Source organism: Pelophylax lessonae (genome assembly GCF_965119305.1).
Source record: "Pelophylax lessonae genome assembly, chromosome: 4".
Taxonomy (NCBI): Eukaryota; Metazoa; Chordata; class Amphibia; order Anura; family Ranidae; genus Pelophylax; species Pelophylax lessonae.
The window spans coordinates 289,396,101-289,411,624 of record NC_138771.1 but is presented as its reverse complement, the minus strand read 5'-3'; the positions used below and the strand labels follow the sequence as shown (position 1 = coordinate 289,411,624).

The window sequence follows — 15,524 nt, the reverse complement described above, 5'->3', positions numbered from 1 at the left end:
GTCAGTCTGAAGTAATAGCTTGTAACCAAGGGAAAGGGTGTAGTCAGCTGGGCTTGTTTGCATGCACTCGCACCTGTTCAAAGCATAACAGTACTTTGTGGATTTTGGTAAAAAGGATAGAAAAAGTGACAGTTGCATCCAGCACCAGTGCCAAAGTGTTCCAATATCAGTGACTGAGGACAAATCTAAACATTTCAGACAGGAAATTAGTAAAAAACAAAAAGTTAAGTTCAAAACCTGCTGCTCCACCTCCAGGAAGTTAGCAGGGCTTGGGAGATATGTATCCTAGAAGACTGTCTGAGCAATCACCCAGGTAGTGCCTATTGTGTAGTGCCTTGAAGCGATATTAAATTAAAATTCTTGTAGAATAAAAAAAAAGAGGTTATGCTTACCTGTTCTATGCAATGATATTGTACAGAACGGTCCCTTACCTCCTCTTTGGCTGTCCCACGCTGTTACTGCCCCCTCCTTTTTCCACCATGTACCCCTTTAGCAAGCTATGTGCCGAGTCCCTGTGTAGGCACGTTCCTGATCCAGGCTGTGTGCATCCATAAACACAGTGCTGGTAAGTAGGGATGATCGAACGGTTCGGGTCGACCATCGGTTCGACCCGAACATTAACTGTTCGAGGTTCGGCCGAATTTAGAACTTTTTGCTGAAAAAGTTCGGAATTCGGCAACCAGAACCGACCAAAATGCAATGGGCCAGCAAATGGGCTTTAAATGCCCATGATTGGACCAGAACCATTAGCAAAAGCCAATTGAGGGGACAGGAGAATGCTAGGAATGTGATTGGAGTGACTAGGGGGTCCCTAGGCCAATCATTAGTGAATAGGCCCCCCAGTATATAAGATAGTCCCCACCAAATTCCTAGCATTGTAATACAGGGACATGGAAGAGAGTGGAAGCAGTTCTGTTAATTTTAATTTAAAAGTGTCATTTAGCATTTATTAGTGTGAGGAAAGGGATATCTAGTGTAGTTAGGGTGCTCTTTTACACTTTAGTTAGCTTCAAAAATTTAGTTTCTGTAGGGAAAGTGTTAAGTGCCAGGGTGACCGTAATGTATTATAGGGTGAACTGACACTGACTGCTATGGCAGGGTGACCAAACCCTTCGATATCAGGGTGACCGCTATAGAGAAAAGATAGTTTCTCTGAAGCCACATTCGGTGCACTAATATGGCTTCTCGCCGGTCAGCTTGCTGTTTGGTTGCAGGCGTTTATAGGGATTTTTTGAGGACATGTTTGGAGTCAGGCATGACATCTGAACATGTGTATAGGGGGTATATATACATACCCATGTATGTATATATACACCTGCACATATATAGGTGTGAAAGGAACAGAAAACACTACTTTCGCTAATGAAATAATTAACACCAATATAGTTACGCTCCTATCACACCTATATATGTGTATGTGTAAAATACATATAAGTGTGTGTGTGTATATATATACCCCTATACAGAAGTTCAGATGTTTTGCCTGGAATGCCCCAGGTTTTTATGCCTGCAGACGCTGCAAAGCCTGCCGACAGGTGCACACCCACTTCAGAGGTCTAACAATTTTCACTTCTAATGCAAACGGCAGATCCTTCGAAATAAAAGAGGTAATAACATGTATGTCCACACATGTTGTATATGGGATAGAATGCCCATGTGGCATGCTGTATATTGGCCGTACAAAAAGAAAGTTGGGGGTGCGAATTGCAGAACATATCCATAATATCAACATAGGATTCAGAGAACATAGTGTCCCATTACACTTTAGGGACAAACATAATAATGGATTCATCTGGCCTAAAATTTTGGGGCATAGAGAAAATGCCCCATTCTTGGCGGGGGGCAAACAGGGTTAGAGAACTTTCCAAAAAAGAAACCGAGTGGATTTATCGGACGAATGCCCTTACTCCCAATGGATTAAACGTGGATCTTGATTTAAATTGTTTTTTAAGTAATTTTTAAAGGTTTTTATTACCTTTTTACTGCTTTTTAACGATTTTTCATATCCACATACCCTCCCTATTTTTATTGAGCTTTTAAATTTGTGCATATATTTATTATGTTGGCAGGCTCCTGTGCATACCATTTTATATTTCCGCTTATTCTGGATACATATTGAGATACATAATTTTTACTGCATCTTCTTCTTTTAATACTTTTAATGTGAATTATCAGTTGTAGCCTTTTTATACAGATATGTATATCCATTCCTAATACCTATAGTAATTATATTAATGCATTTATTGACTGATGTGCTAGTAGCAATCTGTGTAGTAATTCACCCTTTAAATGCATACTAATGTTTGCCCGATATATCACGGATTAGGACTGGATTACATTTATGCCCTTATAAATAGAGTGGATCGGAGCTCATAAGTGGTATTGTTTAAATGCCTCTGTGTTGCCGATATGGTATTATTACGGCCGCAGCGGACTCTCACACACATCAACATCCGGGTTGTCCAAACCGGAAGTGGTCACCACAGCGGAAGCAATACCCCGATGAGTTGAGGTACGCACGTCGGAGCGCTCTAGGCTTATGCCCCGGAAGTCGTTTACCGCGGCGGAAGCGGAAACGACGTCACGAAGGGGCTACACAGTGTCAGCAGAGGATGCATCGGTGATGCTCCGAGCACACTGTCCCGGAAATGTTTGTACGCGGCATTAGTGGCGACTAAATGTAAGGTTATCCACAAACCTTTATTAAGGATAAATAAAGGATGTTCCTGGCCTACTATTTCGGAAGAGTTTGTCCGCTGCAGTAGCGGCAACTCTATGATAACTCACACGCCATGATTGGGGAAAATTAAATACACATAATAAACGTCATATCCGGTATTGGGGAAAACCGGAAGTGCACCAACTGGCGGGAAAACGGCACCACGCGTTCCCTCCTAATGGGAGGAGTCATCACAAATGGGTAGTACCAGTCCTAATCCTTCAGGGTACTTATAGGAGACAGAGTGCAGTGTGTCTGTGTCCTCTGTTGAAGTCGCACACGACGAAACGCGTCAGGACACAGGCACGCTGTTTCCCGGACGATCACCAAGGTTTTGGCCGGATTCTGGATCTCACCCATAGGTCATACGAACAGATCCTAAGCATGAACGGTGAGCAGGCCATCACATCGTGATTATTCATTACATGCTTTAAAGTTTCTATCTTGATATATGAGCTGATCCCTGACTGTGACTGGAAAGCGGAGTTCTTCTGGTGAGAGCAGAGGTGGTCCGGATTGCCAAGGGTTCAAGCAACCAAAGCTTACAGGCGTAGTTCCATGTTATTTCTGGTGAGTGCTCATTTTTAAGGGGTCACTGATGGTGTGGTGAAGGCTGACACTGGATTTATTATTTCTGAGCACCAGGAACACCAAGGTTTTGAGGAATAACATAGAGACTGTTTTTCTGGCGGTATAATTCTCTCACATGAGGACTATATGATCAAGATATGTTCAATACATATTAAGCGCTGCTGAATGTGATTGATGCTGGACATTACTGGTTTTAGTATTTATTACATCATATTTTATATATACACACATACTTATATGTATTTTACACTTACACATATATAGGTGTTATAGGAGTGGAGCCATATTAGTGTTAATTCATTAGAGCAAGCATATATTTCTGCTACTATCACACCTATATATGTCTAGGTGTATATATTCATATAAGTATGTGTGTATATATACCCGTATACACAAGTTCAGATGTTTTGCCTGCCTCCAAAGAACCCAAAAAAATGCCCAAAAAAACGCTAGCGCCAAAAAAAAAAAAAAATGCCCAGGTGTGTTGTTGCAGGCATTTTTTGGGGGTTTTTGGAGGCAGGCAAAACATCTGAACTTGTGTATACGGGTATATATACACACATACTTATATGTATATATATATACACCTAGACATATATAGGTGTGATAGTAGCAGAAATATGTATTTGCGCTAATGAAATCATTTACACTAATATGGCTCCGCTCCTATAACACCTATATATGTGTAAGTGTAAAATACATATAAGTGTGTGTGTATATATACCACTATACACAAGTTCAGATGTTTTGCCTGCCTCCAAAAACCCCCAAAAAATGCCTGCAACAACACACCTGGGAGTATTTTTTTTTTTGGCGCTAGCGTTTTTTTGGGCATTTTTTTGGGTTCTTTGGAGGCAGGCAAAACATCTGAATTTGTGTATACGGGTATATATACACACATACTTTTTTATGTATATATATATACACCTAGACATATATAGGTGTGATAGTAGCAGAAATATATGCTTGCTCTAATGAAATAATTAACACTAATATGGCTCTGCTCCTATAACACCTATATATGTCTAAGTGTAAAATACATATAAGTGTGTGTGTATATATACCACTATACACAAGTTCAGATGTTTTGCCTGCCTCCAAAAACCCCCAAAAAATGCCTGCAACAACACACCAGGGCATTTTGTTTTTGGCGCTAGCGTTTTTTTGGGTTCTTTGGAGGCAGGCAAAACATCTGAACTTGTGTATGGTGGTATATATACACACATACTTATATGTATTTTACACTTACACATATATAGGTGTTATAGGAGCGTAACCATATTAGTGTTAATTATTTCATTAGCGCAAGCATATATTTTTGCTACTATCACACCTATATATGTCTAGGTGTATATATACATATAATAATGTGTGTATATATACCCGTATACACAAGTTCAGATGTTTTGCCTGCCTCAAAAGACCCCAAAAAATGCCCAAAAAAAAGCTTGCTACTAAACCGGCAAGGTGTGAAAAGAGAGAAGCCACTATCCTGTTCTATAAGTGACCTAATACAAACAATCTTTTTTTTTTATGGTTTTGGACATGCTACAGAGCTGAAACTTCACAGGTACACCTTTTAGACCCCCCAGATACTAAATCCAAAGATTTTTTTTTTTTAATTTTTTCAATAATTGGCTCTCTATCAAAAATGACAATTTTTAAGAACTTTTTTTTTTGTGTGATTAATAGTCCCTGGGGTATGACCCAGAACCCTAGGCACTTTTTAGGGGCATTTATTGGGTTTTAGGGCTTCAAAACTGTGTTTTTTGATTACCGAAGTTCGGGTCCCATTGATTTCAATGGGGTTCTGAAATCCGGGCCGAACTTTCGGGAAGTTCGGATGTTCTGGCCGAACCGAACTTTTGAAAAGTTCGATCATCCCTACTGGTAAGCTATGCCCTACCTCCTCATCACAGGAGTTTGAATGACATGAGCAGGAGCTTATGGCTCCTGCTGTTGCCAGTGTCCCCTGTGAGATCAGAAAGAGGGAGACAGGTGCTGCAGCTGGGACAGTGCTGGATTGGCAAGAGGAGTCAGGGATTGGGGGGGGGGGGGTTAGTGGTGTGATTTTATCATAATGTAGGGAATACATTTGGGTTAAAAACAGGCTTTACAACCAAGAGAGGGTAGGAAGCAGAATGGGAGAGGTGGCCTGTTAAGCATTTAGTTTAGTTTAGTATGCGTAAGTCTGTGCCAATCTATTACCTGCACTAGACGTACAGCTGTATAGTAGAATTTAATGTCTTGGAGGGCCAACCTACCAGCCCCTTTAGGCTTATCATTACATAATGTATGTGTATAGAAAGTGTTCGGCAGGAATAAAGGAGTCACAGTAGTCACATGTTTTGTTTTAAAATACTACACCAGCCCATCGCAAGAGAAAGTTCCCTGTACCCATGTCTGAAGGTCAGTCCGGATTTTCTGCAAAGTGGGGTAAAGTTCAAAGGTTATGTCTAGTAAGATCCTTGGGGAGGTGAATCCCCAAGTATTTGATAGTGTTCAGATGTCCAATTAACCACTTAAGCCCTGGAGGATTTGGCTGCTCAAAGACCAGGCCCTATTTTGCGATTTGGCACTGTGTGACTTTAACGGACAATTGCGCAGTCGTGCAACGCTATACCCAAATGAAATTGACATCCTTTTTTCCCCACAAACAGAGCTTTCTTTTGGTGGTATTTGATCACCTGTGCAATTTTTATTTTTTGCGCTATAAACAAAAAAATAGTGACAATTTAGAAAAAATAACAATATTTTTCACATTTTTTATATGAAATTCTGAACAAAAATGTAAAAATCTAAATTTTTTAACATTTTAGGCCAATTTGTTTTCTGCTACATATTTTTGGTAAAAAAAAATCACAATAAGCGTATTTTGATTGGTTTGTGCAAAAGTTATTACGTTTACTAACTATGGGAAAGATTTGTCATTTTTATTGTTTTTTTTTTTTTTTACTAGTAATGGTGGCGATCTGTGATTTTTTTCTTTTTTTTGCGGGACTTCGACAATGTGGCGGACAGATCAGACCCCTGACTGACATTTTTTACACTTTTGGGGGTACCAGTGACATTACTACAGTAATCAGTGCTATAAATATGCACTGTTACTGTAAAAATTACACTGTCAGGGAAGGGGTTAACTTTATTGGTGATCAAGGGGTTAAGTGTGTTCCTAGGGGCGTGATTCTAACTGTTAGGGGGCGTGGCTAGTGAAGTAATCACAGAGACATACGATCCTACATAGCAGGATCGCATAGCCTCTGTCATTACTTCAGGGAGAATCACAGACTGCTGTGCTTACATCAGCCATCTGTCTTTCTCCCTCTCCTGTGGGAGATCGCCAGTGGCCGGCAGACATTGGAGCCACCGGTCACACGTGCTGGCTAGGCAGGGAACGAGCGGGGGCGGGAGTGCGCCGCCAGCGGCACACGCTCGCCCCCTACAGACTCGAGGGCGAGCAGTGTACCCCTACGTCACTTTGCCCAGGAGAGGCTGACTGCTGCAGTAAATAGTCGTGCGGCAGTCACATCTAGCTGGCTAGGCAGGGAACGAGCGGGGGCGGGAGTGCGCCGCCAGCGGCGCGCGCTCGCCCCCTACAGACTCGAGGGCGAGCAATGTACCCCTACGTCACTTTGCCCAGGAGAGGCTGACTGCTGCAGTAAATAGTCGTGCGGCAGTCACATCTAGCATAAGAAGTTGGGGATAATGAAAGATTGATTATTTCCGATTTCTAAATTCATAATGTGGAGATTTTAGCGTGTACCATAGTCTCTGAATTCAAATATGTGATTAGGAAGGGAGACCTCTGGACAAGAGATTAACCCTGAGGATTTTAAGAATGGTTCCAAGGTCAAAAAGAACAAAATGGAGTACTAAACTGTTGAGTCCCAATATTAGTGGAAAAGCTATCAGGTAGAACCCCATTTGCCTAAACCCTAGCAGAAAAAGTAGAAAGCGAAAAGATCAGCAGACCCTGTCAATTGCCTTTTCCGTGTTTGTGCAGAGGAGGAGGAAGGGAACATCCCTCAACAGGGCCAAATGAATTAAAATCAGAGGCTGAATCATATTGTCTTTTGCTTCTCTAGTGGGCATGAAGCCCTCTTGGTTGAAATGATAGATTTTGTGCATATGAGGTAGGATATAACTTGGTGTCTATGTTCAGATAAGAGATTAGCCAGTAATTGGCACATGCCAAGAGATACTTGCCCTTCTTAGGGGTAACTGCTGTGTGTGTGGCAAGAGAATCAGGGGGGTGGTATGGTCCTCCTCCATTACATTGATATCTGAAAGGAAGTGCAGCGAGTATGTATAAAAAAGAGGTTTGTAGTAGGGAAAACATAAGGCCATCAGGGCTTGGGGCTTTCTTGTCTTAGTTTGTTTAATGGTAATTTAGGTAAGGATATGGGATCCTCTAGATGGGCTATGGTTTGTTCGTCTAGGGAAGGAAGGTTAGAATTTCTTAGGTATGCTGTCTTGTGTTTTAAGTAAGATTTGAATTGGTGGCTGAATATGTGGTAAATTGTATAGTAAGAGGGAGAGTAGAATTATTTAAAGGTGTTTGCAATATTCCTTGTGAGTGTCTTCTTGGCACCAGTACTGGAATTATTGGTAGGCATGTTCGTGTCTTAAACTGTTAGGATGCTAGCCCTGTGGATGTTTGTAATCACGGCTTAAAGCCACATAGGGCTGAGGACTCAGGGTGTCACTATTGGCACTTTTCCACTGCAAGTACCGGCTCGGCTCTACTCGGCCCTGCTTGGCCCGGTTTGCTTTTCCACTGCTGGTACCGCATGGTACGGTTCGGTATGGTTTGCTTTTCCACTAAAGTAGTACTAAAGTTAAGTGGGTGGGATAACAACGATTCTCTGACCAATCAGTGGCTAGTAGTGACTGCATGCAAAGGATTGTGGGATATGGTACCTCTTGGAACCATAATGGAGGTGGTACTGTTTTTGAGAGCCGTACCGTTCGGTTCCATGCAGTGGAAAAAGGCCGCCGTACCGTACCGTACCGAACCGTTCCTACACCGTACCATGCGGTACCAGCAGTGGAAAAGCACAAAAGCGAGCCAAACCGTTCGGTTCCATGCAGTGGAAAAGCGTCATATGTGACAGTGCGGGGTCTGTGAGTAACTAATCACTAAGCAATATCACATGAAATGCTCCACCACAAACACCACCGTTTGCTCACTACAAATATTACAGTTGCTCTGCCACAAATATTACAGTATGTTTCACAAATACTAGTTTGTGCACCACAAATACAGTTGCCCCACCCTAAATATCAGAGTTGCTCGTCCACAAATATTAAAGTTGCTTCACAAACCCTACAGTATACTCCCCCAGCACAATGCACAGCTTAGTTAAATTATAATTAGTTAGTGTCCAGGCAGGCTGGTGTGGAGTACAGCTACAGGAAGTGCTTGAGTAAGCATGTATACACATGGGGCAGGCTTAGGGATGGGAGTAAAGCTCACATCAGGAGCTGGGTCTGCCTGCGGTTATCATGACAAGCAGGAGATCCTGGCTGTAAACTGAATCTTTTCCCTGAGGCACCCAGGGCCACTGCTGATGGGGGGTGCTATAGCACTGTCTGCCTCTGCCTCACTCCCTCCTTCCTCCCACACATCACTCGGCCATACTTAGCCCCCGTTCTATGGGGGACTACAGATGACAAAAAATAAAAAATAAATCTGAATCCGTAGCATATGGCTGGGGATTCGGGTTTTACTGCCCCCTTTATCTAGACTCCCCATGGCGGCTGCCTTATGCTGGGACCTGCCCTGCCTGTTGCTTTGCTATGCATTGGCAAAATGCAGGTTTACTTTAATAATTGTACCTTGTTTCTTTTGCAAATTTAGGGAATACACTTTTGCAAGTTGCTTTCTCTCTTATTATCTTCCCAGTAAGAAATGCATGTGTTCTACTGTAAACTCTCCCTTTAGGCTCCCTAACTGTGTATGTGTTTTGGGAGTGGGAAGGAAAAGAGCATAAACTGAAAAAAGCCTAGGGCTTAAGGTATACTTTATTTATCATTGCTCTGGGATGTTGGTTTTACATTTAAATTTAGTTTTAAAATGTCACCCGGAAAGAAACAAGGGGGAATCATTCTGAATCCAAATATAATTAATACATTTTGAAAAATAGCATGATCTATATTGCTTTCAACTTGCTATTTCTTTGCTGTGTTTTAGGGCCCTCTAGTGGTGCTTTTTTAAATATGGATTATTGTTCATTTGTTCACTTATCCAGGTTACAAGATGTGATTAGGGTCGTATTGTGTGAGCTGCCTTTTCTGACCAATGGCTTTGATTAAGTGACCTGGAAATGTATACAGTTTAATTATTCAGACTTTACTAACTGCATGCTTGTTCAAAGCTCAGTAATTATTGAAACCAGAGGAAGCCAGGCATCTAGCCTTTTATAGAGCAATGACCGCTTACATATTTAAATTAGTAGAGGCTTCCATAGTGCATTCTGTCACAGTTTTTTTTATCAGCAGATTGCTGGCCCTATATTTCTTATAAACAGTACTTGATAGTGAAATACTGTAGCTGTCGGGCAATTGATTTGCCCAATAATCATGGTGCACAAGCTGAGATGGCACTGTACACTGAGACACTGTACTGAGCAGGTCCAAGGGGCTGGGCACCATGTGATTGTTGTGATTGGCCATCACAGCGATCACATGATATTGTTTACAGTGTTGACCCTCCCCTTCCTCTTACAACAGGGGAAGAAGAGAGGCAGAGTCCTTGTAAATGAGAAAAGAATGAATGGATGCAGATTACTTTTGTTGCTGTGACACAGGGATAACTTCTTTAACCCTTTCATGCCCCCGGCTTTCCTGCACATACTATCTCTATGCTGTCTCTGTGACCTGTATGTTAACGCATTCACTTACCTGCCACTGTATGTGAACAGTATATTAACCCTTTCACCTCTTCCTTCCTCTGTGTATGTCCTGTACTCTTAATGTATCAAGTGCATTTTGGGAGTTTTCCTATTATTCTGCCATTTTTTTGATTAAAAAAAAAAAGTAGGACAGTTGCTCAGTGGTTGACAACCTTCCTATCTGGTTTGAAATACTATGCAAGATAATAACTGAATGTCTGGGTGTGGAGTAAAGGCATTAACTCAGTTGGGGCATTACGAAAAATATTTTAAAATATCTTTTCAAAATTTACAATATCTTTAAATGCTTCTGGGTTTGTGAAATTCTACCAGGTCTGCCTTAAAATTTACATGTCAGATGATCACATTTTGTTTTCCAGACACTTAGAAAAATACAAGACGCAGTGTAGAATTTTGATAGTATTTATAACGAATTACACAGTTACATGGGTTTATCAAACAGTTTGTCTACATTTTTGTGAAAAAAAAAATTAAAGACATGTTGAAGTGAAAAGGAGCAACTTACAGTAAAAGCCCTATACCCTTTTGGGGTTTTATTAAAATAATGCCCCTAGCTATTTATAAAATGTTTGTGTAAGGGGTTAACCAACCTGCATAGTGTAATAGGGGGTTATCTGTGCATCCCATTTGTGCAGTTGTATAAAAGTTTATGTAACATTTTATTCTTAAAGCCTGAATCTAGCCACAACATTTTTTTCAACCACTTTTGTTTTTTATTGCCATCTTTGACCCTTTTAAGGAGTTTTCACTTAAACTCCTGCTTCTGTGATATCCTGTGATGTGGCAAGAGGTGGTCACTGGGACCAGAAGACACAGATCGTAATGGCCACTCCAGATTCACTTACTGCCATATAAACATCAGCAAACTTAAATCAGGTTAACTAATCTTCAAGCACCATGCTGGAAAAAAAAAGCAGTACTTCTACAGTTTTCTGGCTGGCCACACAAAGAAAACAGATTCGCAAGCTGAATTACGAGCTGTGAGCTTGTTTTTAACAATTTGATGGCCATGATGTATTTCGTTCGTCTTCACTGGCTACCTTAAGCATTTCTCAACCTTTTTTTTTTTTTTTTTTAATTCTTTATTTAAGGTATGCTACAAAACAATGTAGTACAACATGACAGTCCATTCTTAAAGATAACCATTAACAGTGGTACAAAAAGTGAATTTAAGTTAGCATTGAAGCCACAGGCCAATATCCTTCCAATAACTTACACTGCTTAAAGGCTGAGGGCCGTGAAATTCACAGTTCGTATATCCTGTATTTTGTTATTTTGTAGAGAGTCACATAGGAGAACACATCTCTCATGTACATACCGAGAAGATGGCACATGATTGTAGGCATATAACTTTTATGAGATGGGGGGAGGTTAAACAAAAACCTTGTAAAGTATAAGGCAACCCTGTCCAGGCCCCTAAGCAGCTGCACCAAAGATCAATGCATGCCGGGTAGCTTTTTCTTGATTTTGAGAGAGAGAAATAGACGCACTAGGTGTCTAGGAAAAGGGGAGAAAGGGGGAGGAGAAAAAAAGGGGGGGAGCAAAGTGGGAAGTACCGGCAGGGTCAACAGCTCAAGAAGTCTGAATCCCATATGAGAGTAATCTCAATTTAGGAGTAGGTCAAGTAATCATCTGAGAAATAAAACAATTCCAAGTACAGCCATTGTGCGTTATGTTCCTCTGTCTTGTCCCTGAGGGCAATGGTCAAGCATTCAATCTATTGGATATCGCTAAGCCTGGCAAACTCTCAACTTTTTTATCCTGGAGAAAGCCTTGAAATAATTTTCAGGTCTGAGGGACCCCTTAAACATTTGAATTACTCTTACAGCTCATGGTACATGTGTTTTTAAGTTGTAGAAAGTTTCAAATACAAGAAAAAAAAGGTGGCATACCTGGAGTATGGGACCCCCCCACGGCAGATCATTTTTTAACACCCTCCTGCTATATACAACAAAAAAATTCAATAAAGCTCTTGCAATGAATAATAGAAAAAAATGCTGCTAGTAAAAATTGTGGTATTCTCTAACATTAGTAGTAAGTAGTAATGTCCCCTAGGTAACACCTTACCTTGGTGGTCATTGTAGTTGGAAAATCAATTTGCCACTGCCCAAGGAATCCATAGCAATATAATCTAATAATGCACTATAGGGTAGATGTCCCTCAGAAGCTCCAGGTGTACTTGGCAACAGGGCAAACGGGGAGCAGTAACCAGACCGGGGATCATGCGCGGTGGATAAGTCAGTAGTGGTGGCAGGTAGCAGATACAGGAACAGGCCCGGGATCAAACACAGATAGGCAGATCGTAGCAAAGTCTGTAATGTAGGCCGGGGTCATACACAGGTGATTAAACAGCAGTGGAGTCAGTAGTACATGCCAGGGATCAAAGCCAGAAACAGAGATCAGACGGGTCAAGGGCAAGCCAGGTCAGTAGCATAAAATCCAAGATCAAACACACAGAGGCACAAGAACACAAGGGGGCTGATGATCATCGAGCAATCTGATAAGCAGTCTTTTAAAGGCCAGTGGGCGTTAGAGTCTGTCACCATTTGCCGATTTGCGGTGTCACGCACCTGCATGCACCAAATTACCATTCAAGTGCCAGTGCATAGTATTGGCAGTATTGCCAGATCTTCTTTGGCCATTCTCCTGACAGAAAGGCAGTAGTGGAGGTTACAACTATGGCATATGGACCCAGTCTTTGGCATTTGAAAGGTTAAAATACTAGTTATATTAGTGAAGCCACCAGTGACCCTTATATTTTTGGTGTGTAATAGTTTATTGGATAAACTAAAGCTCATGTAATAAACATGAGTTTATTACATGAGTTTTATATATGGCATGTGTGTATGGTATATATTGGATCATAAACAAATGGAGGCATATTTGCACATTTTGTTACATTCAGGAGTCTTTGGTATAGTAAATACTGAATATCCTTGGAAGATGAAAACCTTAAGGCTCCATTCATAACTGAGCATATCGTTTTCAGGCCTTTTTCAGGTGTTTTTTGGGGGCTTTTTTCAGGCGATTTTTGCAGGCGTTTGGAGGCAGGCATTGACATATAACAAAAATGCTTGCAATATGCCAAAAAAGAAGCTCATGTACTTTTTTGAGCTTCAGGCGAAAAAATGCTCATATGTGAACAGGGGTCATTGAAATGAATAGGATTTTGCTTGTTGGGCGTTTTGAGACTTCAGAGATGAGCGTTTTACAAGGTGAAAAATGCTCACATGTGAACAGGGCCTAAAAAGCAATAAAAACAAAGGTCTGTCTTCAGCAAGTTGTATTTATTTCATCTTTTTCATGTAGCGTCTATGTAACTGACTTGAAAAGCCCAGGCCAGTCAGGCCAGCATTGCCGCACACCCTGACATTTTTAGCTAGAGTGATGTGATAGACTCATTAATATGAGTGGGAAATGTGGTGTCAGGCACATGTTAGTGACATAATCACTGGGGTGGAACAATTTTAAGTTGATATTTAAATGACTCATAAATGTATGAATTATCACAAGTAATGCCTAAATTTGCAACATCGCTTGCACAAATTGCATTGTCAGTGTTTGTTTAGCATTACTCATTTGATAGGCTGGATTGTCAATTGAAAATACAGAATTTACTTAATAGTTTAATGCATTTTGTTTGAAAGACCTATACCTTAGAATCATAAGCCTGCAAAAAAAGACCATTCAAGAAATATTCTTCTTTTCATTCACAGTTAAAATACTGAATAGCCAAATGCAAGAACTCAAGCCAAACACACTGGGAAATATTGTTGTAAAGTAAGTATTTTTGTCCTCTTTTGTGTTCATAAACCTTTTCAAATTCCTAAACTAAAACAACTAGTCGGGTAATGTTGCTTCATATTTCACAAGATGTAAAAAAAAAAAAAAATGTGAAAATCCTTCCAATATAGAAGTAATTTACTTTAGCACACCTGCTTGCACATTCTCACTAAACAGGTTACACTCTAGCAATCCTGACGTCTCTTAGTGTCCATTCACATTGATCCGACTTGTCAGGCGACTTGTCAGCCTGACAAGTCGCGGTCCTCACGCTCCCACTGTGTAGTACAGGAGCCGTTCTAATAGGAGTGACACAAGTCGCTCCGACTTAGAAAAAGGGTCCTGTACTTCTTCGGGGCGACCTGGAGGCGACTTGCATAGACATTCATGTTATGAAGTGCGTGCAAGTTGCGCCGAAGTCGCGCTGCACGTGACTTCACAGGTTGCCCCCTAAGTCGGAGCGACCTAATGTGAACGGGGGCTTAGGCCCCATTCACACCTGTGTGAAACTCTTCCTTTTTTTTTTTTTAACCACTTTTGTTACATGACAGCATAGGACAGCCCATTCACTTGAGTGGGCTGTCCTGCATGGGACAAAAGAGCCAAAGTAATGGGCCATACACACTATAAAATTGTCTTTAGATTTATTCCTTTAGATTTACCAAAACCGTATAATATGAGGTCAGACCTAAACACTTTAAATTTGTATGCAATCAGGCAGGCCATTCCACTACATAGTTGAAGGTAAATCTAAAGGAAATCTAACAACAAAAGTTGTATAGTGTGTATCCAGCTTGACTCCTGCACCTTTTGCTTTTTGTAGTGGGCCTCATACAATGCACATTTTGGTGTGTGACAAAACATGCAACTGCTACCCTCATTTTGGGGGGCTATTAGGAATTAATGGCACTTCAAGCATGATGCGCATATTGAGCGTGTTCCTAAAACACCAAGATGTGAATAGTGCCTGAATTAGTTGTCTCGGACCGATAAGAAAGTTGGCTTTGTTCCAGACAAAATTATTATTATACAGGATTTATATAGCGCCAACAGTTTGCGCAGCGCTTAACAAAATGAAGGCAGACATTACAGTTACAATACAATTTGGAACAAAAGGAATCGGAGGGCCCTGCTCGTTAGAGCTTACAATCTAAAATGGGGTTGATTTACTAAAGGCAAATAGACTTAACTTTGCAAAGTGCAATTGCTCTCTGCAACTGCAGGTTCTCTAGAGCTTAGTACATGAGGTAAAGTTTCACTTTACATAGAATACCCAGTCACATGCAAGGGAAATAAAAAATATATAAAAAAAAAAATCAATTTTTGTTTGCACATGATTTGATAATGGGAGTCAGCAGAGCTTCTGTTCATTTACTAAGCTCTGGAGCAACTGCACTTTGCAAACTGCACAGTCTATTTGCCTTAAGTAAATCAACCCCATTGAATCCAACAGTAGCATTACTGCCAACAGTGAAAGATGTTCCTGTTTACTGGAACAAGAAAAACCTTTTTAACCA

The 15,524-nt window shown here is 40.9% G+C and overlaps 1 protein-coding gene across 1 annotated transcript in view; it reads left to right on the top strand.

Moving 5' to 3' along the window:
* ACSS3 (acyl-CoA synthetase short chain family member 3) overlaps positions 1–15,524 on the top strand; it is a 220,542-nt gene that overhangs the window by 170,102 nt on the left and 34,916 nt on the right. Inside the window, exon 12 of the mRNA XM_082255186.1 lies at positions 13,941–14,004. Within this exon, the coding sequence (XP_082111312.1) occupies positions 13,941–14,004 (64 nt within the window). The remainder of the gene's footprint in view (positions 1–13,940; positions 14,005–15,524) is intronic.